We start from the raw sequence: 22,597 nt of genomic DNA on the forward strand, positions 1-22,597 counted from the left end.
GACGAATTTGCATCAACGAAGTACCTTTGCGCCAAACATTCTCGTGCCAAGAATGATGCAATAAACTTTGGCATTTTGTGCCCTCGCGAGCCTAATTTTGCCCGCGAAATTGAAAGAAAAAAACAGTCAATACATATATTTAGAACTTTATATTAATGCATAAAGTGCCAAACCATAGCTGAGGGTGTCTTAAGTAATAAAAAGATACTTACCGAAAGACACCCATCCACATATAGCAGATAGCCAAACCAGTACTGAAACGGTTATCAGTACAGGTAATGGAATATGAGAGTATATCGTCGATCTGAAAAGGGAGGTAGGAGATAAATCTCTACGACCGATAACAGAGAACCTATGAAATAGATCCCCGTGAGGAAAACCATAGCATTCAATAGGTGATACTCTCTTCACAACCCTCTGATATTTACTGTACTCAGAGGAATCGGGCATCAAAATGCTGAGAAGCGCATATCAACATAGAAATCTTAGCACAAACTTATTTCACCACCTCCATAGGAGGCAACGTTTGTAAAACTGAATTTTGGGTGTGGTGAGGGGAGTATTTATAGGCATTTTGAGGTTTGGGAATCTTTGGCCCTCCTGGTAGGATTGTATATTCTTTACATCACTAGCTCATGGACTCTTGCCAATTACATGAAAGAAATATCATTGGTTCACTTACTTGCAAATGAACTGGCCACTTTCACACTTCCTACGGGCATCTGTGTGCTCTGGAAAGAGCAGTTCTGGCCTGTGCAGGACGTCTACAAGCACAGAGAGCTCTGCCTGAACCAGAGGCCGCAAGCGGTCTTCAAGTGAGGAGACTATATCCTGCAAAGGAAAATGACATAAAAGTGGTAAAAATGATGCTCTATGGTGACTCAACACATGCAAGAAGCAGATAAACCCAGTACCTGTAGCCTCTCAATGATGTTTCGATAGTCCCGACATACAGTCAGCACAGAGTCCCGCCGAGCAGCATTCCTTGCTGACATGCGCCAGCTCATTGCGGTTTTCTGCACAATGTTGTGGCTCTTTAGGAATAAGTTGTTCACTTGACTGTCCAGATCTACTGGAATAGCAATCGCTCGGCTCTTTGCTATAATATAGACGAGACAAACAGCGATAGAAGTTCCATTCTATCAAACGTTATTCTCAACCATTAACACCTCACACTTCCAATATATTTATCCAAACATATTTCCACATAGTACTTATTGTTAGTTATGTTGACCACTTTACCTACTGCCCCACATCACCCCAGAACCTCAGGTATCCTCATCTTACCCACGTCTGAAAGCACCCGGATACAGCTCTCTACGGAGGCTTTCTGAGGAGGCAACAGCCAATTGCAGTGATAGACTCTGAATACTGCCTGCAAAAGCTGGACAAACACTGGCTGCCGAGTCTAAAAAAAGATGGACAATACCAAATAAATTACACCTTTCCGACCATCTCAGAGCAACCATACTCCTATACAGTACACCCACAACCATCAGTGTGAAAACAGTAACTGTACTTGCTGCCATTTATACAGCAATACCATAAACCAAAAAAGTGCCTGCATAAGTGAAATTCTATATCTGCCACCTGTGAGTAGTAAGGACAAACACAAAGTGTCCACAACCCTCTTGTTACCTCCTTCATTTTGGTCAGCATAGAAGCCTGCATCAAAACGTGTAATTAGCACAGGATTAATAGATGCACATTACACATTTGTTAGCATCTGTTCAACAGCCCCCTACCCATAAGCCTTAGCCCTGACCACACTTCACTGCTTTCTAACATACCTGTAGAGTGGTGCTCTGATCTGAGAATGGAGAGCTGAAGAAGGTATTGATAATGCTCATTACAGTCTCTGTTACATATTTCTCCAGCATCACATCTGCATGCTTCCGCTCGCTTGTACTGTTACAAACCTAGTGATGGGAGAAACAGAAATAAAAATAACATACAAATATTCTCGTGCACTAAGCTGTCCTTATACAAAGCGAGTCACAAATATACAAAAAGCAAATAGTCTAAACTATAAAAAAACAGCTATTCAAAGAAATAAAGAATTCAAATTCCAACAGAAACATTACTGTAAACATTGTGGTCCATGAGCCGCCAGTTGGCCATTCCTGCTCTAACAAATTGAGGCATTTTAATTTTTGCTTTAGAATGTTATGTCCGCATCTTCAGCGTGTCCTAATGATTTACAAACTCATTTGCAGGTAAATGTATGTGGTAGGTGGTGAGTCTGCCATCACCAGTGACTTAAAAAGGGGTTGTGATGGCCAACAAGTGTTATTTTCACATCAGTGTGGTTAAATATTCATGTCCAGCGCTACGGAATTTAGTGGCGCTATATAAATAAATGGACAGCACCTTCTGTAGCTTACCCTGCAGATGTCCACCAGGAAGCTCTCAAACAGTTTCCACATATGATTACTTGTGTAGATTTCCTTCATTTCAACCTCAGTGTCCACATAGCAATGATTCAGGAAGTTAATGTATGCAATCTTCACCTGGGAACAAACACCATAAAATCTACATTTAAACAGGTCCCCATTATCCGACAGGCTAGAAGGCCCTTCAGAATCTACTTACAACCAACAGAACACATTGGGAAGGTGAGTAGATGGGAACAGTTGATGCACAAAGAGGGCACAAATACTGAACTATATTATATCAATTTTGACAAAATAGTTTTTTGGTTTTTTTACAGTTACATAATTCTGTAACATAGGGAGAGCCTTCCATCTGAAAAGAAATGTCAAACTAATTTGAGGGCTAAAGCTACACTTACCTAGATAGTGTAGCCATCCTCTTCAGCGTAGTAGTTTTGTTTTTTTAAATAGAACGTCACAGGATCACTGTCAAATCACAGTGCACTTCGTGGTGCCATTTAACTACAATGACATAGCACGGGAGCACACTACATATAGTTTAATGGAGCCATAAAGTGTACTGTGATTTATTATTATTATTATCTGTTATTTGTAGAGCGCCAACAGACTCCGCTGCACTAAGTTAACAGTGAACCTGTGACGCTCTATTTAAAAAAAAAAAACTTCTACACTGAAGAGGACGGCTACACTAACTAGGTAAGTGTAGCTTTAGTCCTCAAATTAGTTTGACATTTCTTTTCAGATGGAAGGCTCTCCCTATGTTACAGAACTCTGCACATAGTGCAGATTATGTAACATTATCCACAATGTCGACTGTCCCTTTAAGTTAGTTTGTCGATTTATTGTTTATATTTACTTCTTGAACTATGTGCACACATCCAGTAATTTGAGTGCAGTAATCTAAAGAGTATTTTCCGTTAACATTTAGGAACAAATACAGGAATGGGCTAACCTTGAACTTATTAGGAAGTTACAACTATATAAGAATGTTTAATTAAAAAGACAAAGGGCAAAACTAAAATAATCTGAGTTATGGCACTTTTGCTTTCATATAAATGGTGTTTAACCCTTGCAAAGGGGCTACAAAGTCCGCTCCAGAGCAACCATAAACGGCTGTGACCTAGATGCACACCTAGTAAGCCAATAGCGTGTGTATAAACCAATAAAAACTAGTCCAAGCAGTACATTGCAGCTCCTAAGGCCTAATTAGAATACCATGAGAGTGAAGTAAATTTTGTTAACAGAATGAAATGGAAAAGTCTCTTAAAATTGTATGCTCTGTAAGAAACATGAAAGTTAAATTTGTGTTTCATATTCCTTTAAAGGGCCATAATACCCAAATGTTTAAACACTTGAAAGTGATGCAGCATAGCTGTAAAAAGCGGACTAGAAAATATCACCTGAACATCTCTATGTAAAAAAAAACAATTTATGTAAGAATTTACCGGATAAATTAATTTCTTTCATATTGGCAAGAGTCCATGAGCTAGTGACGTATGGGATATACAATCCTACCAGGAGGGGCAAAGTTTCCCAAACCTCAAAATGCCTATAAATACACCGCTCACCACACCCACAATTCAGTTTAACAAATAGCCAAGCAGTGGGGTGATAAAGGAGTAAAAAAGCCTCAACAAAGGAATTTGGAAATAATTGTGCTTTATACAAAAAAATCATAACCACCATAAAAAGGGTGGGCCTCATGGACTCTTGCCAATATGAAAGAAATGAATTTATCAGGTAAGTTCTTACATAAATTATGTTTTCTTTCATGTAATTGGCAAGAGTCCATGAGCTAGTGACGTATGGGATATCAAATACCCAAGATGTGGAACTCCACGCAAGAGTCACTAGAGAGGGAGGGATAAAAATAAACAGCCATATGCTGAAAAATTAATCCACAACCCAAAATATAAGTTATTCTCATAAAGAAAAGAAAAATGTAAAACATCAGCAGAAGAATCAAACAAACAGCTGCATGAAGAATTTTTCTACCAAAAACTACTTCTGAAGAAGCAAATACATCAAAACGGTAGAATTTAGCAAATGTATGTAAAGAAGACCAAGTTGCCACTTGCAAATTTGATAAACTGAAGCTTCATTCTTAAAAGCCAACAAAGTGGAGACTGATCTAGGAGAATGAGCTGTAATTCTCTGAGGCGGGGTTTAACCCGACTCAAATAAGCTTGAAGAATCAAAAGCTTTAATCAAGAAACCAAGAAAATAGCAGAAGTCTTCCTGAAATCTTTAGTATATATGTCCACATATATTCAATATAATATTTCAAAGCTCTCACCATATCCAAAGAATTTAAGGATCTTTCCAAAGAATTCTTAGGAGTAGGACACAAGGAAGGGACAACAATTTCTCTATTGATGTTGATAGAATTCACAACCTTAGGAAAAAATTTAAATGAAGTCCGCAAAACCTCCTTATCCTGATGATAAATCAGAAAAGGAGATTCACAAGAAAGAGCAGATAGCTCAGAAACTCTTCTAGCAGAAGAGATGGCCAAAAGGAACAATTCTTTCCAAGAAAGTAGTTAAATGACCAAAGAATGCTTAAGCCTCTATTTATCAAGGTCTGTCAGACTTGATCCGACAGTGCGGATCAGGTCCGACAGACCTCGCTGAATACAGCGAGCAATACGCTCGCCGTATTCAGCATTGCACCAGCAGCTCACAAGAGCTGCTGGTGCAATGCCGCCCCCTGCAGACTCGCGGCCAATAGGCCGCCAGCAGGGGGTGTCAATCAACCCGATCGTACTCAATCGGGTTGATTTCCGGCAATGTCTTTGTGACCGCTGCTTCATAACTGCTGTTTCTGGCGAGCCTGCAGGCTCGCCAGAAACACAGGGCATCAAGCTCCATACGGAGCTCGATAAATATGCCCCATAGGTTCAATATGGAGGAGCCTGTAAAGCCTTCCAAACCAAATTAAGACTCCAAGGAGGAGAGATTGATTTAATGACAGGCTTAAATAAGAACTAAATCCTGTACAAAACAGTGAATATCAGGAAGTTTAGCGATCTTTCTGTGAATAAAACAGAAAGAGCAGAGATTTGTCCCTTCAAGGAACTTGCAGATAAAACTTTATCCAAACCATCCAGAAGAAACTGTAAAATTCTTGCAACTCTAAAAGAATGCCAAGAGAATTAATGAGAACACCATGAAATGTAAATCTTCCAAACTCCATAATAAATCTTTCAAGAGACAGATTTACGAGCTTGTAATATATTATTAATCACTAAGTCAGAGAAACCTCTATGACTTAGCACTAAGCGATCAATTTCCATACCTTCAAATTTAATAATTTGAAAATCTGATGGAAAAAACGGACCTTGAGACAATAGGTCCGGCCTTAACAGAAGTGGCCAAGTTTGGCAGCTGGACATCCGAACAAGACCGCATACCAAAACCTGTGAGATCATGCTGGAGCCACCAGCAACACAAATGATTGTTCCATGATGATTCTGGAGATCACTCTTGGAAGAAGAACAAGAGGTGGAAAAATATAAGCAGGTTGATAATACCAAGGAAGTGTCAGCGCACCCACTGCTTCGGCCTGAAAATCCCTGAACCTGGACAGGTATCTGGGAAGTCTCTTGTTTAGATGAGATGCCATCAGATCTATCCGTAGAAGACCCCTTATCTGAACAATCTGGGAAAACACATCTGGATGGAGGAACCACTCCCCAGGATGTAAAGTCTGAGGGCTGAGATAATCCGCCTCCCAATGTCTATACCTGGGATATGCACCACAGAAATTAGACAGGAGCTGGATTCCGCCCAAGCAAGTATCTGAGATACTTCTTCATAGCTTGTGGACTGTGAGTCCTACCCTGCTGATTGACAAATGCCACTGTATGTGATATTGTCTGTTTGAAAATAAATAAACAGCTCTCTCTTCAACAGAGGCCAAAACTGAAGAGCTCTGAGAATTGCACAGAGTTCTAAATATTGATTGGTAATCTCGCCTCTTGAGATTTCCAAACCCCTTGTGCTGTCAGAGATCCCCAAACAGCTCCCCAACCTGAAAGACTTGCATCTGTTGAGATTATAGTCCAGGTTAGCCGAACAAAGAAGCCCCTTGAACTAAACTCTGGTGATTTAACATCACGTCAGAGTGTGTCAAACATTGGGATTTAAGGATATTAATTGTGATATCTTTGTATAATCCCTGCACCATGGATTCAGCAAACAAAGCTGGAGAGGTCTCATGTGAGAACGAGCAAAGGGAATTGCATCCAATGCGGCAGTCATGAGACTGAAATGTTCCATGCACACAACCACTGTATGGAATGACTGAGACTGAAGGTGCCGACAGGCTGCAACCACTTTCAAACGTCTCTTATCTGTTAGAGACAGAGTCATGGACACTGAATCTATCTGGAAACCTAAAAAGGTGACCCTTGTCTGAGGAATCAAGAAACTTTTTGGAAAATTGATCCTCCAACCATGTTTCTGAAGAAACACTAGTTGATTAGTGTGAGATTCCGCAGAACAGAAAGACTGAGCTAGTACCAAGATATCGTCCATATAAGGAAACACCACAATACCCTGCTCTCTGGTTTCCATAAAGCAGGGCACAAAGAACCTTTAAAAAAAATTCTTTGAGCGGTTGCTAGTCCAAATGGAAAAGCAACGAATTGGTAACGCTTGTCTAGAAAAGAGAATCTCAGGAACTGATAATGATCTGAATAAATCGAAATATGAAGGTATACATCCTGCAATGTCCTTGCTGAATAAAAGGCAGAACAGACCTTAAAGTCACCAATTGAAAATTGGTACTGTTACATAACTAATCAAAATCTTCAGATCCAGAATTGGTCTGAATGAAAATTTCCTTCTTTGGAACAATGAATAGATTTGAATAAAACCCCAGACCATGTCTCTGAAAAGGAATTGGCATAACTACCCCTGAAACTCCAGGCCTGAAACACACTTCAGGAAAGCCTGAGCTTTAACTGGATTTGCTGGGATGCGTGAGAGAAAAAAATCTTCTCACAGGAGGATTTACTCAGAATCCTATTCGAAACCCCTGAGAGACAATACTCTGAAACCATTGATTTGGACCGAATTTATCCAAAACGTTCTTGAAAAAAACCTTAATCTGCCCCATACCAGCTGAGCTGGAATGAGAGTCGCACCTTCATGCAGACTTAGGAGCTGGCTTTTTGGTTTCTTAAATGGGTTAGATTTATTCCATTTAATGAAGGTTTCCAATTGGAAACAGATTCCATAGGGAAGGATTAGGTTTTTGTTCCTTATTTGAAAAAAGAATGAAAACGATTTAGAAGCTTTATATTTACCCTTAGGTCTCTTATTACCTTGGAAGAAAAAGATAGCAATCTAGACTTAAAAAGTCATATCAGCATTCCAAGATTTAAGCCTCAAAACTCTTGTAGCTAAAAATAGCTAAAGACATAGATCTAACATCAATCTTGATGATATCAAAAAATGGCATCAGAACTGATGATTAGTATGTTGTAGTAAGCGAACAATGCTAGATAAATCAGAATCCAATTCTTGTTGCGCATAATCTCAAACAAAAAAGTTGATGCAGCTGCAACATCAAGCCAACATCAGCCTGAGACGACCTGAATATAAAAAAAGCTTTCCTTAGATAAGATTCAAGTTTTCGATCTAAAGGAACTTAAGTACTATCTTCCATAGGAATAGAGGTACATTCAGCAAGCTCCATCAACTTTGAGGATCTTTTCCCAAAACTCTATAGAAATTGCTGGTAAAAAGATACAATTTTTTAAACCTCGAAGGAGGAATAAAATAAGTACCCGGCTAATTCCATTCCTTAGAATTTATAAGAGAAATAGCAACAAGAACATAAAAAAACCTGTGGAGTAACCACAGGAGGTTTAAAAACAGAATTTACTTGTTCTAATATCAAGAGGACTAGTTTCCATGATATCCAAAATAATTAACACTTCTTTAACAAAGAACGAAAATACTTAATTTTAAATAAATAAGTAAATTTGTTAGTGTCAATATCTGAGGAAAGATCTTCTGAATCAGATAGATCCTCATCAGAAGAGGATAATTTATTATGTTGTCTGTCATTTGAAATTTCATCAACCTTATGAGAAGTTTTAAAAGACCTTTATATTAATTAGAAGGCAGAATAGCAGACAAAGCCTTCTGAATAGAATCAGTAACAAAATTCTTTAAATTTCATAGGTATAACATGTACATTAAAAGTTGAAGGAACAACAGCAGGAGATGTACTATTAACTGATGGACACAATATCTGCATGTAAAAGTTTATCATGATAACCAATACGACATTCGGAAATAAAATGCACTTAGCTTTAGTAGAACCGACATCAGGCAGCAAAGTTCCAACAGATACTTCTGAGGCAGGATCAGTTTGAGACATCTTGCAAAATGTAAAATAAACATATAAAGCAAAATTTGTAAATTTCCTTATATGAAAGTTTCAGGAATGGGAAAAAAATGCAAATAGCATAGCCCTGTGTCATAGAAAAAGGCAAGAGGCAAAAAGCAATGGGGCAAATAAATAATGAAAAATAGTTTGACGCACAACGTAACTGAAAATTTTTTGGGCGCCAACCATGTCCGGACATGACACACTCGCGTCACCAACGACGCAACCCTGTGTGAACCTCTGCGTCAATTATGACGCCGGAAATGACAAACTTGCGTCAACGAACGTACCTTTCGCGCCAAAAAAAGGTCGCGCCAAGAATGACGCAATTAAGTGTAGCATTTGGCGCACCCACAAGCCTAAGTCAGCCCGCAATTTGAAACAAAGTAGTCAATTGAAAAAAAGTCTAAACCCCAGGTAAGAAAAATATTTCTTAATATTAACTTCCCCAAGTATGAAACTGACAATCTGCAAAAGGAAATAATGAACCTGACTCATGGCAAATATAAGTACAATACATATATTTAGAACTTTATATAAATGCATAAAGTGCCAAACCATAGCTAAGGTGTCTTAAGTAATAAAAACATACTTACCAAAAGACACCCATCCACATATAGCAGATAGCCATACTAGTACTGAAACAGTTATCAGTAGAGGTAATGGTATATGAGAGTATATCGTCGATCTGAAAAGGGAGGTAGATGAATCTCTACGACCAATAACAGAGAACGTATGAAAAAGACCCCCGTTAGGAAAATCATTGCACTCAATAGGTGATACTCTCCACGTCCCTCTGACATTCGCTGCACTCAGAGGAATCAGGCTTCAAAATGCTGAGAAGCGCATGTCAACGTAGAAATCTTAGCACAAACTTATTTCACCACCTCCATAGGAGGCAAAGTTTGTAAAACTGAATTGTGGGTGTGGTGAGGGGTGTATTTTATAGGCATTTTGAGGTTTGGGAAACTTTGCCCCTCCTGGTAGGATTGTATATCCCATACGTCACTAGCTCATGGACTCTTGCCAATTACATGAAAGAAAACATAATTCATGTAAGAACTTACCTGATAAATTCATTTCTTTCATATTGGCAAGAGTCCTTGAGCTAGTGACATATGGGATATACAATCCTACCAGGAGGGGCAAAGTTTCCCAAACCTCACCACACCCACAATTCAGTTTAACGAATAGCCAAGCAGTGGGGTGATAAAGAAAGGAGTAGAAAGCATCAACAAAGGAAATTTGGAAATAATTGTGCTTTATTAAAAAAATCATAACCACCATAAAAAGGGTGGGCCTCATGGACTCTTGCCAATATCAGGTAAGTTCTTACATAAATTATGTTTTCTTTCATGTAATTGGCAAGAGTTCATGAGCTAGTGACATATGGGATATCAATACCCAAGATGTGGAGTCTTCCACTCAAGAGTCACTAGAAGGGGAGGGAATAAAAATAAAAACAGCCATATTCCGCTGAAAATATTAGTCCACAACCCAAAAAAATAAGTTTATTTCATATTTGAAAGAAAAAAACTTAAATCAAAAGCAGAAGAATCAAACTGAAACAGCTGCCTGAAGAAATTTTCTACCAAAAACTGCTTCTGAAGAAGCAAATACATCAAAATGGTAGAATTTAGTAAATGGATGCAAAGAGGACCAAGTTGCTGCTTTGCAAATCTGATCAACTGAAGCTTCATTCTTAAAAGCCCACAAAGTGGAGACTGAGCTGTAATTATCTGAGGCGGGGTTTGACCCGACTCCAAATAAGCTTGATGAATCAAAAGTTTCAACCAAGAAGCCAAGGAAATAGCAGAAGCTTTCTGACCTTTCCTAGGACCAGAAAATAAAACAAAGACTGGAAGTCTTCCTGAAATTTTTAGTAGCTTCCACATAATATTTCAAAACTCTTACCACATCCAAAGAATGTAAGGATCTCTCCAAAGAATTCTTAGGATTAGGACATAAAGAAGGGACAATAATTTCTCTACTAATGTTGTTAGAATTCACAACCTTAGGTAAAAATTGAAAAGAAGTCCGCAAAACTGCCTTATCCTAATAAAAAATCAGAAAAGGAGACTCACAAGAAAGAGCAGATAGCTCAGAAACTCTTCTAGCAGAAGAGATAGCCAAAAGGAACAACAATTTCCAGGAAAGTAGTTAAATGACCAAAGAATGCTTAAGCCTCTATTTATCAAGGTCTGTCGGACTTGATGTCCAAAGAATGCATAGGCTCAAATGGAGGAGCCTGTAACGCCTTCAAAACCAATTTAAGACTCCAAGGAGGAGAAATTGATTTAATGACAGGCTTAATACGAACTAAAGCCTGTACAAAACAGTGAATATCAGGAAGTATAGCAATCTTTCTGTGAAATAAGAAAGAGCGGAGATTTGTCCTTTCAAGGAACTTGCAGACAAACCCTTATCCAAACCATCCTGAAGGAACTGTACAATTCTAGGAATTCTAAAAGAATGCCAGGAGAATTTATGAGATGAACACCATGAAATATAAGTCTTCCAAACTCTATAATAAATCTTTCTAGAGACAGATTTACGAGCTTGTAACATAGTATTAATCACTGAGTCAGAGAAACCTCTATGACTTAGAACTAAACGTTCAATTTCCATACCTTCAAATTTAATGATTTGAGATCCTGATGGAAAAACGGACCTTGAGATAGTAGGTCCGGCCCTAACGGAAGTGGCCAAGGCGGGCAACTGGACATTCACACCAGATCCGCATACCAAAACCTGTGTGGCCATGCTGGAGCCACCAGCAACACAGAAGACTGTTCCATGATGATTTTGGAGATCACTCTTGGAAGGAGAACTAGAGGCGGGAAGATGTAAGCAGGATGATAACACCAAGGAAGTGTCAGTTTATCCACTGCTTCCGCCTGAACATCCCTGGACCTGGACAGGTATCTGGGAAGTTTCTTGTTTAGATGAGAGGCCATGAGATCTATCTCTGGAAGACCCCACATCTGAACAATCTGAGAAAACACTCCCCTGGATGTAAAGTCTGGCGGCTGAGATAATCCACCACCCAATTGTCTACACCTCGGATATGCACCGCAGAGATTAGACAGGAGCTGGATTCCGCCCAAATAAGTATCTGAGATACTTCTTTCATAGCTTGGGGACTGTGAGTCCCACCCTGATGATTGACATAAGCCACAGTTGTGATATTGTCTGTCTGAAAACAAATGAACGGTTCTCTCTTTAGCAGAGGCCAAGACTGAAGAGCCCTGAGAATTGCACGGAGTTCTAAAATATTTATTGGTAATCTCGCCTCTTGAGATTTCCAAACCCCTTGTGCTGTCAGATCTCCCCAAACAGCTCCCCAACCTGAAAGACTTGCATCTGTTGAGATCACAGTCCAGGTTGGCTAAACAAGAGAGGCCCCTTGAACCAAACGATGGTGATCTATCCACCATGTCAGAGAGTGTCGTACATTGGGATTCAAGGATATTAATTGTGATATCTTTATATAATCCCTGCACCATTGATTCAGCGTGCAAAGCTGTAGAGGTCAAATATGAAAACGAGCAAAGGGGATCGCGTCCGATGCTGCAGTCATGAGACCTAAAACTTCCATGCACATAGCCACTGAAGGGAATGACTGAGACTGAAGGTGCCGGCATGCTGCGACCAATTTTAAACATCTCTTGTTTGTTAGAGACAGAGTCATGGACACTGAATCTATCTGGAAACCTAAAAAGGTGACCTTTGTCTGAGGAATCAAGAAACTTTTTGGTAAATTGATCCTCCAACCATGTTTCCGAAGAAACAACACTAGTTGATTCGTGTGAGATTCTGCAGTATGTAAAGACTGAGCTAGTACCAAGATATCGTCCAAATAAGGAAACACCGCAATACCCTGTTCTCTGATTACAGATAGTAGGGCACCCAGAACCTTTGAAAAGATTCTTGGAGCTGTTGCTAGGCCAAATGGAAGAGCAACAAATTGGTAATGCTTGTCTAGAAAAGAGAATCTCAGAAACTGATGGTGTTCTGGATGAATCGGAATATGAAGGTATGCATCCTGCAAGTCTATTGTGGACATATAATGTCCTTGCTGAACAAAAGGCAGAATAGTCCTTAGTCACCATCTTGAAAGTTGGTACTCTTACATAACGATTCAAAATTTTCAGATCCAGAACTGGTCTGAAAAATTTTTCTTTCTTTGGTACAATGAATAGGTTTGAATAAAACCCCAAACCTTGTTCCTGAAGAGGAACTGGCATTATTACCCCTGAAGACTTCAGGTCTGAAACACACTTCAGAAAAGCCTGAGCTTTTACTGGATTTACAGGGATGTGTGAGAGAAAAAATCTTCTCACAGGAGGTCTTACTTTGAATCCTATTCGATACCCTTGAGAGACAATGCTCTGAATCCAATGATTTTGGACTGATTTTATCCAAAAATCCTTGAAAAACCTTAATCTGCCCCCTACCAGCTGAGCTGGAATGAGGGCCGCACCTTCATGTGGACTTAGGGGCAGACTTTGGTTTCCTAAATGGCTTGGATTTATTCCAATTTCAGGAAGGCTTCCAACTGGAAGCAGATTCCTTGGGAGGAGGATTGAGTTTTTCTTCCTTATTCTGACGAAAGGAACGAAAACTGTTAGAAGCCTTAGATTTACCTTTAGTTTTTTTTATCCTGAGGCAGAAAAACTCCTTTTCCTCCAGTGATAGTTGAAATAATAGAATCCAACTGAGAACAAAATAAATTATTACCTTGGAAAGAAAGATAGTAATCTAGATTTAGATGTCATATCAGCATTCCATTCTTCTAGCTAATACAGCTAAAGACATGGATCTAACATCAATTTTGATAATATCAAAAATGGCATCACAAATAAAATGATTAGCATGTTGCAGTAAGCGAACAATGCTAGATATGTCAAAATCCAATTCACGTTGCGCTAAATTTTCCAACCAGAAAGTTGATGCAGCTGCAACATCACCCAAAGAAATAGCAGGTCTGAGAAGATGACCTGAATATAAATAGGCCTTCCTTCGATAAGATTCAAGCTTCCTATCTAAAGGATCCTTAAAGGAAGTGCTATCTTCCATAGGAATAGTGGTACGTTTAGCAAGAGTAGAAATAGCCCCATCAACTTTGGGGATCTTTTCCCAAAACTCTATAGATTTTGCTGGTAAAGGATACAATCTCTTAAACCTTGAAGAAGGACTAAAGGAAGTACCTGGCTTATTCCATTCCCTAGAAATCATATCAGAAATAGCCTCAGGAATGGGAAAAACCCTTGGGGAAACCACAGGAGGTTTAAAAACAGCATTTAAACTTTTATTAGACTGAACGTCAATAGGACTGGTTACCTCAATATCCAAAGTAATTAACACTTCTTTTAATAAAGAACACATATACTCTATCCTATATAATAAATGGCCAAGTATGTTTGTCAGATGCAGTCATGCGCAGTAGAGACTGCACGTGACAAACATACCTGGCCATTTGGATCCTGACACTCAGCACTCAGCACAGAGTAAGGCTGAGAAGTGTCAGGGGGCGTGGCCGGGGTGCGGCGATGGGCTTGACCGGGTGCGACGAGGGGCGTGGGCGGCGGATGTCACCGCGATGGGCGTGGCCGGGCGGAGTGCCGCGATGGGGGCGTGGCCGGGCGGTATCACTGCGATGGGCGTGGCCGGGCGTCGCCACAAGGGGGCGTGGTTGGCGGGTGTCGCCGTGAGGGGGCGTGGCCGGGCGTCGCCACAAGGGGGCGTGGTTGGCGGGTGTGGCCGGGTGGGGTGACGCGATGGGGTGGCGAGAGAGAGCCAAAGAGGGGCGAGAGAGAGCCAAAGAGGGGCGAGAGAGAGCCAAAGAGGGGCGAGAGAGAGCCAAAGAGGGGCGAGAGAGAGCCAAAGAGGGGGGAGAGAGAGCCAAAGAGGGGGGAGAGAGAGCCAAAGAGGGGGGGAGAGAGAGCCAAAGAGGGGGGAGAGAGAGCCAAAGAGGGGGGAGAGAGAGCCAAAGAGGGGGGAGAGAGAGCCAAAGAGGGGAGAGAGAGAGCCAAAGAGGGTAGAGTGCAAAGGAGAGGGGGGAGAGAAAGCAAAAGAGAGGGGGTGAGAGCAAAAAATGTACTGCAAAAATTGGCCCGTGTACACAGGCTTTAGTACTAGTTTTAAATAAATAAGTAGATTTTCAGTGTCAATATCTGAGGAAGGATCTTCTGTTTCAGATAGATCCTCATCAGAAGAGGATGAATTATTATGTTGTTGGTCATTTGAAATTTCATCAGCTAAATGAGAAGTTTTAAAAGACCTTTTACGTTTATTAGAAGGTGGAAATGCAGACAAAGCCTTCATAATAGAATCAGAAACAAATTCTTTAAAATTTACAGGTATATCATGCACATTAGAAGTTGAAGGAACTGCAACTGGCAATGTACTATTACTGATGGATACACTATCTGCATGTAAAAGTTTATCATGACAACTATTACAAATGACATTCGGTAGAATAATTTCTACAATTTTACAACAAATGCACTTAGCTTTGGTAGAACCGATGTCAGGCAGCAATGTTCCAGCAGAAACTTCAGAGGCAGGATCAGATTGGGACATCTTGCTCAATGTAAGAGAAAAAAACATAATTTATGCTTACCTGATAAATGTATTTCTCTTGTAGTGTATCCAGTCCACGGATCATCCATTACTTGTGGGATATTCTCCTTCCCAACAGGAAGTTGCAAGAGGATCACCCACAGCAGAGCTGCTATATAGCTCCTCCCCTAACTGCCATATCCAGTCATTCGACCGAAACAAGCCGAGAAAGGAGAAACCATAGGGTGCAGTGGTGACTGGAGTTTAAGTAAAATTTAGACCTGCCTTAAAAGGACAGGGCGGGCCGTGGACTGGATACACTACAAGAGAAATACATTTATCAGGTAAGCATAAATTATGTTTTCTCTTGTTAAGTGTATCCAGTCCACGGATCATCCATTACTTGTGGGATACCAATACCAAAGCTTAAGTACACGGATGATGGGAGGGACAAGGCAGGAACTTAAACGGAAGGGACCACTGCCTGTAGAACCTTTCTCCCAAAAACAGCCTCCGAAGAAGCAAAAGTATCAAATTTGTAAAATTTTGAAAAGGTATGAAGCGAAGACCGCAGCCTTGCAAATCTGTTCAACAGAGGCCTCATTTTTAAAGGCCCAGGTAGAAGCCACAGCTCTAGTAGAATGAGCTGTAATTCTTTCAGGGGCTGCTGTCCAGCAGTCTCATATGCTAAACGGATTATACTCCGAAGCCAAAAAGAAAGAGAGGTTGCCGAGGCCTTTTGACCTCTCCTCTTTCCAGAGTAAATAACAAACAGGTGAGATGTTTGGCGAAAATCTTTAGTAGCCTGCAAGTAAAACTTCAATGCACGGACTACGTCTAGATTATGCAAAAGACGTTCCTTCTTTGAAGAAGGATTAGGGCATAATGATGGAACAACAATCTCTTGATTGAAACCACCTTAGGTAAAAACACAGGTTTTGTACGCAGAACTACTTTATCTGAATGAAAGATCAGATAAGGAGAATCACAATGTAAGGCAGATAACTCCGAGACTCTTCGAGCCGAGGAAATAGCCATCAGAAAAAGAACTTTCCATGATAGAAGTTTGATATAAATAGAATGAAGGGGTTCAAACGGAACCCCTTGAAGAACTTTAAGAACCAAGTTTAAGCTCCATGGGGGAGCAACAGGTTTAAACACAGGCTTAATTCTAACTAAAGCCTGACAAAATGCCTGAACGTCTGGAACTTCTGCCAGACGCTTGTGTAAAAGAATAGACAGAGCAGAAATCTGTCCCTTTAAAGAACTAGCTGATAGTCCTTTGTCCAAACCCTCTTGGAGGAAGGACAATATCCTAGGAATCCTAACCCTACTCCATGAGTAATTCTTGGATTCACACCAATGAAGATATTTACGCCAAATCTTGTGGTAAATTTTGCTGGTGACAGGCTTTCGTGCCTGTATTAAGGTATCAATTACTGACTCGGAGAAGCCACGCTTTGATAGGATCAAGCGTTCAATCTCCATGCAGTCAGTCTCAGAGAAAGTAGATTCGGATGATTGAAAGGACCTTGTATTAGAAGGTCTTGTCTCAGAGGCAGAGTCCATGGTGGAAAGGATGACATGTCCACTAGGTCTGCATACCAGGTCCTGCGTGGCCACGCAGGCGCTATCAATACCACCGATGCTCTCTCCTGTTTGATTTTGGCAATCAGACGAGGGAGCAGAGGAAACGGTGGAAACACATAGGCCAGGTTGAAGAACCAAGGCGCTGCTAGAGCATCTATCAGTGCCGCTTCTGGGTCCCTGGACCTGGATCCGTAACAAGGAAGCTTGGCGTTCTGGCGAGACGCCATGAGATCCAGTTCTGGTTTGCCCCAACGGAGAACCAATTGAGCAAACACCTCCGGATGGAGTTCCCACTCCCCCGGATGAAAAGTCTGACGAGTTCTCTACGCCTGGGATGTGGATCGCTGACAGGTGGCAAGAGTGAGACTCTGCCCAGCGAATTATCAGACTTCTAACATCACTAGGGAACTCCTGGTTCCCCCTTGATGGTTGATGTAAGCCACAGTCGTGATGTTGTCCGACTGAAATCTGATGAACCTCAGTGTTGCTAACTGAGGCCAAGCTAGAAGAGCATTGAATATTGCTCTTAACTCCAGAATATTTATTGGGAGGAGTTTCTCCTCCTGAGTCCATGAACCCTGAGCCTTCAGGGAGTTCCAGACTGCACCCCAACCTAGAAGGCTGGCGTCTGTTGTTACAATGGTCCAATCTGGCCTGCGAAAGGTCATACCTTTGGACAGATGGACCCGAGATAACCACCAGAGAAGAGAATCTCTGGTTTCCTGATCCAGATTTAGTAGAGGGGACTAATCTGTGTAATCCCCATTCCACTGACTGAGCATGCATAATTGCAGTGGTCTGAGATGCAGGCGCGCAAATGGCACTATGTCCATCGCTGCTACCATTATGCCACCATGGGGCGCGGAATGGAGTGAAGAACACAGCAAGATTTTAGAAGTTTTGATAACCTGGACTCCGTCAGGTAAATTTTCATTTCTATAGAATCTATCAGAGTCCCTAGGAAGGAAAACCTTGTGAGAGGAGATAGAGAACTCTTTTCTTCGTTCACTTTCCACCCATGGGACCTCAGAAATGCCAGAACTATCTCTGTATGAGACTTGGCAATTTGAAAGCTTGACACCTGTATCAGGATGTCGTCTAGGTAAGGAGCCACCGCTATGCCTCGCGGTCTTAGAACTGCCAGAAGTGAGCCCAGAACCTTTGTAAAAATTCTTGGGGCTGTAGCCAACCCGAATGGAAGAGCTACAAACTGGTAATGCCTGTCTAGAAAGGCAAACCTCAGGAACCGATGATGATTCTTGTGGATCGGAATGTGAAGGTAGGCATCCTTTAAGTCCACTGTGGTCATGTACTGACCCTCTTGGATCATGGGTAAAATGGTTCGAAAAGTTTCCATCTTGAATGATGGAACTCTGAGGAATTTGTTTAGGATCTTTAGATCCAAAATTGGTCTGAAGGTTCCCTCTTTTTTGGGAACCACAAACAGATTTGAATAAAACCCCTGTCCTTGTTCCGTCCGCGGAACTGGATGGATCACTCACATTACAAGGAGGTCTTGCACGCAGCTTATGAATGCCTCTTTCTTTATCTGGTTTGCAGATAATCTTGAAAGGTGAAATCTCCCTTGTGGGGGAGAAGCTTTGAAGTCCAGAAGATATCCCTGAGATATGATCTCCAACGCCCAGGGATCCTGAACATCTCTTGCCCACGCCTAGGCGAAGAGAGTCTGCCCCCTACTAGATCCGTTGTCAGATAGGGGGCCGCTCCTTCATGCTGTCTTGGAGGCAGCAGCAGGCTTTCGGCCTGCTTGCCCTTGTTCCAGGACTAGGTAGGTTTCCAGGCCTGCTTAGATTGAGGAAAAGTTCCCTCTTGTTTTGAAGTAGAGGGAGCTGATCCTGCACCTGCCTTGAAATTTTGAAAGGCACGAAAATTAGACTGTTTGGCCCTTGATTTGGCCCTGTCCTGAGGAAGGGTATGACCCTTACCTCCAGTAATGTCAGCAATAATTTCTTTCAAACCAGGCCCGAATAAGGTCTGCCCCTTGAAAGGAATGTTAAGTAATTTAGACTTTGAAGTCACATAAGCTGACCAGGATTTATGCCATAGAGCCCTACGCGCCTGGATGGCGAATCCGGAATTCTTAGCCGTTAGTTTAGTCAAATGAACAATGGCATCAGAAACAAATGAGTTAACTAGCTTAAGAGTTCTAAGCTTGTCAACAATTTCAGTCAATGGAGCTGTATGGATGGCCTCTTCCAGGGCCTCAAACCAGAATGCCGCCGCAGCAGTGACAGGCGCAATGCATGCAAGGGGCTGTAAAATAAAAACCTTGTTGAATAAACATTTTCTTAAGGTAACTCTCTAATTTTTTATCCATTGGATCTGAAAAAGCACAACTGTCCTCAACTGGGATAGTGGTACGCTTTGCTAAAGTAGAAACTGCTCCCTCCACCTTAGGGACTGTCTGCCATAAGTCCCGTGTAGTGGCATCTATTGGAAACATTTTTCTAAATATAGGAGGTGGGGAAAAGGGCACACCGGGTCTATCCCAATCCTTACAAATAATTTCTGTAAGCCTTTTAGGTATTGGAAAAACATCAGTACTCACCGGCACTGCATAGTATTTATCCAGCCTACACAATTTCTCTGGCACTGCAATTGTGTCACAATCATTTAGAGCAGCTAATACCTCCCCAAGTAACACACGGAGGTTCTCAAGCTTAAATTTAAAAATAGAAATCTCTGAATCAGGTCTCCCCGATTCAGAGACGTCACCCACAGACTGAAGCTCTCCGTCAGGTTCTGCATATTGTGACGCAGTATCAGACATGGCTCTTACAGCATCTACGCGCTCTGTATCTCGTCTAACCCCAGAGCTATCGCGCTTGCCTCTCAATTCAGGCAATCTGGCTAATACCTCTGACAGGGTATTATTCACGATTGCAGCCATGTCCTGCAAAGTAATCGCTATGGGCATCAGTGATGTACTTGGCGCCATATTAGCGTGCGTCCCTCGAGCGGGAGGCGAAGGGTCCGACACGTGGGGAGAGTTAGTCGGCATAACTTCCCCCTCGACAGACCCCTCTGGTGACAATTCTTTTATAGATAAAGACTGATCTTTAGTGTTTAAGGTGAAATCAATACATTTATTACATATTCTCCTATGGGGCTCCACCATGGCTTTTAAACATAATGAACAAGTAGTTTCCTTTGTGTCAAACATGTTTGTACAGACTAGCAATGAGACTAGCAAGGTTGGAAAACACTTTAAACAAAGTTAACAAGCAATATAAAAAAAACGTTACTGTGCCTTTAAGAGAAACAAATTTTGGCAACATTTGAAATAACAGTGAAAAAAGGCAGTTACACTAACGAAGTTTTTACAGTGTATGTAACAAGTTAGCAGAGCATTGCACCCACTTGCAAATGGATGATTAATCCCTTAACCCCTTAATGACCACAAAGTACCCTGTATGTCACTGGTCGTTAAGGGTTTTTTCAGGACATAATAGCACAAGTCTAGCAAGAACACACTATTAATGCCCTCTCTCCAGCAGGCTTTGTGGAATAGAGCAGTCTCAACGCTGGTGGCAAGACCGCGCTATAAAACAATCAAGTCCAAAAAAAGGCCAGCGACATACAGGATACGTCGCTGGTCCTTAAGGGGTTAATACAAAAAACAGATTAACAAAACGAAAAATATGTTTTTTAAACAGTCATAACAACTGCCACAGCTCCTACTTTTGAAGCCTTTTGAGCCCATCAGAGATGTCCTATAGCATGCAGGGGACTGCTGAGGGAAGCTGAATGTCACAGTTTGTAATTTTAACAGCACCAACTGTAACTTTTATACCATAACAGTGGAAAGCCTCTGTTTCTAGGCAAAAATAAAGCCAGCCATGTGGAAAAAAACTAGGCCCCAATAAGTTTTATCACCAAAGTATATATAAAAACGATTAAACATGCCAGCAAACGTTTTATATTACACTTTTATAAGAGTATGTATCTCTGTTAATAAGCCTGATACCAGTCGCTATTAAATCACTGCATTTAGGCTTAACTTACATTAATCTGGTATCAGCAGAATTTTTCTAGCAAGTTCCATCCCTAGAAATATGTTTACTGCACATACCTTATTGCAGGAAAACCTGCACGCCATTCCCTCTCTGAAGTTACCTCACTCCTCAGAATATGTGAGAACGGCAATGGATCTTAGTTACTTCTGCTAAGATCATAGAAATCACAGGCAGATTCTTCTTCTAATGCTGCCTTTGATAAAACAGTACACTCCGGTACCATTTAAAAATAACAAACTTTTGATTGAAGTTAAGAAACTAACTATAATACACCACTCTCCTCTTACTACGTCCATCTTTGTTGAGAGTTGCAAGAGAATGACTGGATATGGCAGTTAGGGGATGAGCTATATAGCAGCTCTGCTGTGGGTGATCCTCTTGCAACTTCCTGTTGGGAAGGAGAATATCCCACAAGTAATGGATGATCCGTGGACTGGATACACTTAACAAGAGAAAACAACATATAAAGCAAAATGATCTATTTCCTTAAATGACAGTTTCAGGAATGGAAAAAAATGCAAAAGCATAGGCCTCTTGATAGAGAAGAAAGCAGGAGGCAAACATCAATGGGGTATTGAAATAATGAAAAAAAAAAAATTTGGCGCCAAGTATGACTCAAAAATGACCGGAAATGACACACTTGTGTCACTAATGACGCCGCCGTGTTTAAGGTCTCGGCGTCATGTATGACGCCGGAAATGACGAAGTTGCGTCATAAACGTATCTTTTCGCGCCAAAAAAAGTTTGCGCCAAAAATGACGCAATAAAGTCTAACATTTGACGCACCCGCGGGCCTAACACCCACAATTGCAAAAAACAGAATTTATGCTTACCTGATAAATTACTTTCTCCAACGGTGTGTCCGGTCCACGGCGTCATCCTTACTTGTGGGATATTCTCTTCCCCAACAGGAAATGGCAAAGAGTCCCAGCAAAGCTGGTCACATGATCCCTCCTAGGCTCCGCCCACCCCAGTCATTCGACCGACGGACAGGAGGAAATATATATAGGAGAAACCATATGATACCGTGGTGACTGTAGTTAGAGAAAATAATTCATCAGACCTGATTAAAAAACCAGGGCGGGCCGTGGACCGGACACACCGTTGGAGAAAGTAATTTATCAGGTAAGCATAAATTCTGTTTTCTCCAACATTGGTGTGTCCGGTCCACGGCGTCATCCTTACTTGTGGGAACCAATACCAAAGCTTTAGGACACGGATGAAGGGAGGGAGCAAATCAGGTCACCTAAACGGAAGGAACCACAGCTTGCAAAACCTTTCTCCCAAAAATAGCCTCCGAAGAAGCAAAAGTATCAAATTTGTAAAATTTGGCAAAAGTGTGCAGTGAAGACCAAGTCGCTGCCTTACATATCTGGTCAACAGAAGCCTCGTTCTTGAAGGCCCATGTGGAAGCCACAGCCCTAGTGGAGTGAGCTGTGATTCTTTCAGGAGGCTGCCGTCCGGCAGTCTCATAAGCCAATCGGATGATGCTTTTAAGCCAAAAGGAAAGAGAGGTAGAAGTCGCCTTTTGACCTCTCCTTTTACCAGAATAAACAACAAACAAGGAAGATGTTTGTCTGAAATCTTTAGTAGCCTCTAAATAGAACTTTA

General features: G+C 41.3%; 1 protein-coding gene across 1 annotated transcript in view; it reads right to left on the minus strand.

Annotated features, from left to right (window-relative positions):
* The window catches only part of ITPR1 (inositol 1,4,5-trisphosphate receptor type 1), a 532,169-nt gene that overhangs the window by 107,028 nt on the left and 402,544 nt on the right, over positions 1–22,597 (minus strand). The window contains exons 31-35 of the mRNA XM_053689365.1: positions 2,385–2,510; positions 1,791–1,919; positions 1,288–1,408; positions 915–1,099; positions 683–831 (exon numbers count right to left, since the gene is read on the minus strand). Of these exons, the coding sequence (XP_053545340.1) occupies positions 683–831; positions 915–1,099; positions 1,288–1,408; positions 1,791–1,919; positions 2,385–2,510 (710 nt within the window). The remainder of the gene's footprint in view (positions 1–682; positions 832–914; positions 1,100–1,287; positions 1,409–1,790; positions 1,920–2,384; positions 2,511–22,597) is intronic.

This window comes from Bombina bombina, chromosome 7 (genome assembly GCF_027579735.1).
Source record: "Bombina bombina isolate aBomBom1 chromosome 7, aBomBom1.pri, whole genome shotgun sequence".
NCBI classification, from domain to species: Eukaryota; Metazoa; Chordata; class Amphibia; order Anura; family Bombinatoridae; genus Bombina; species Bombina bombina.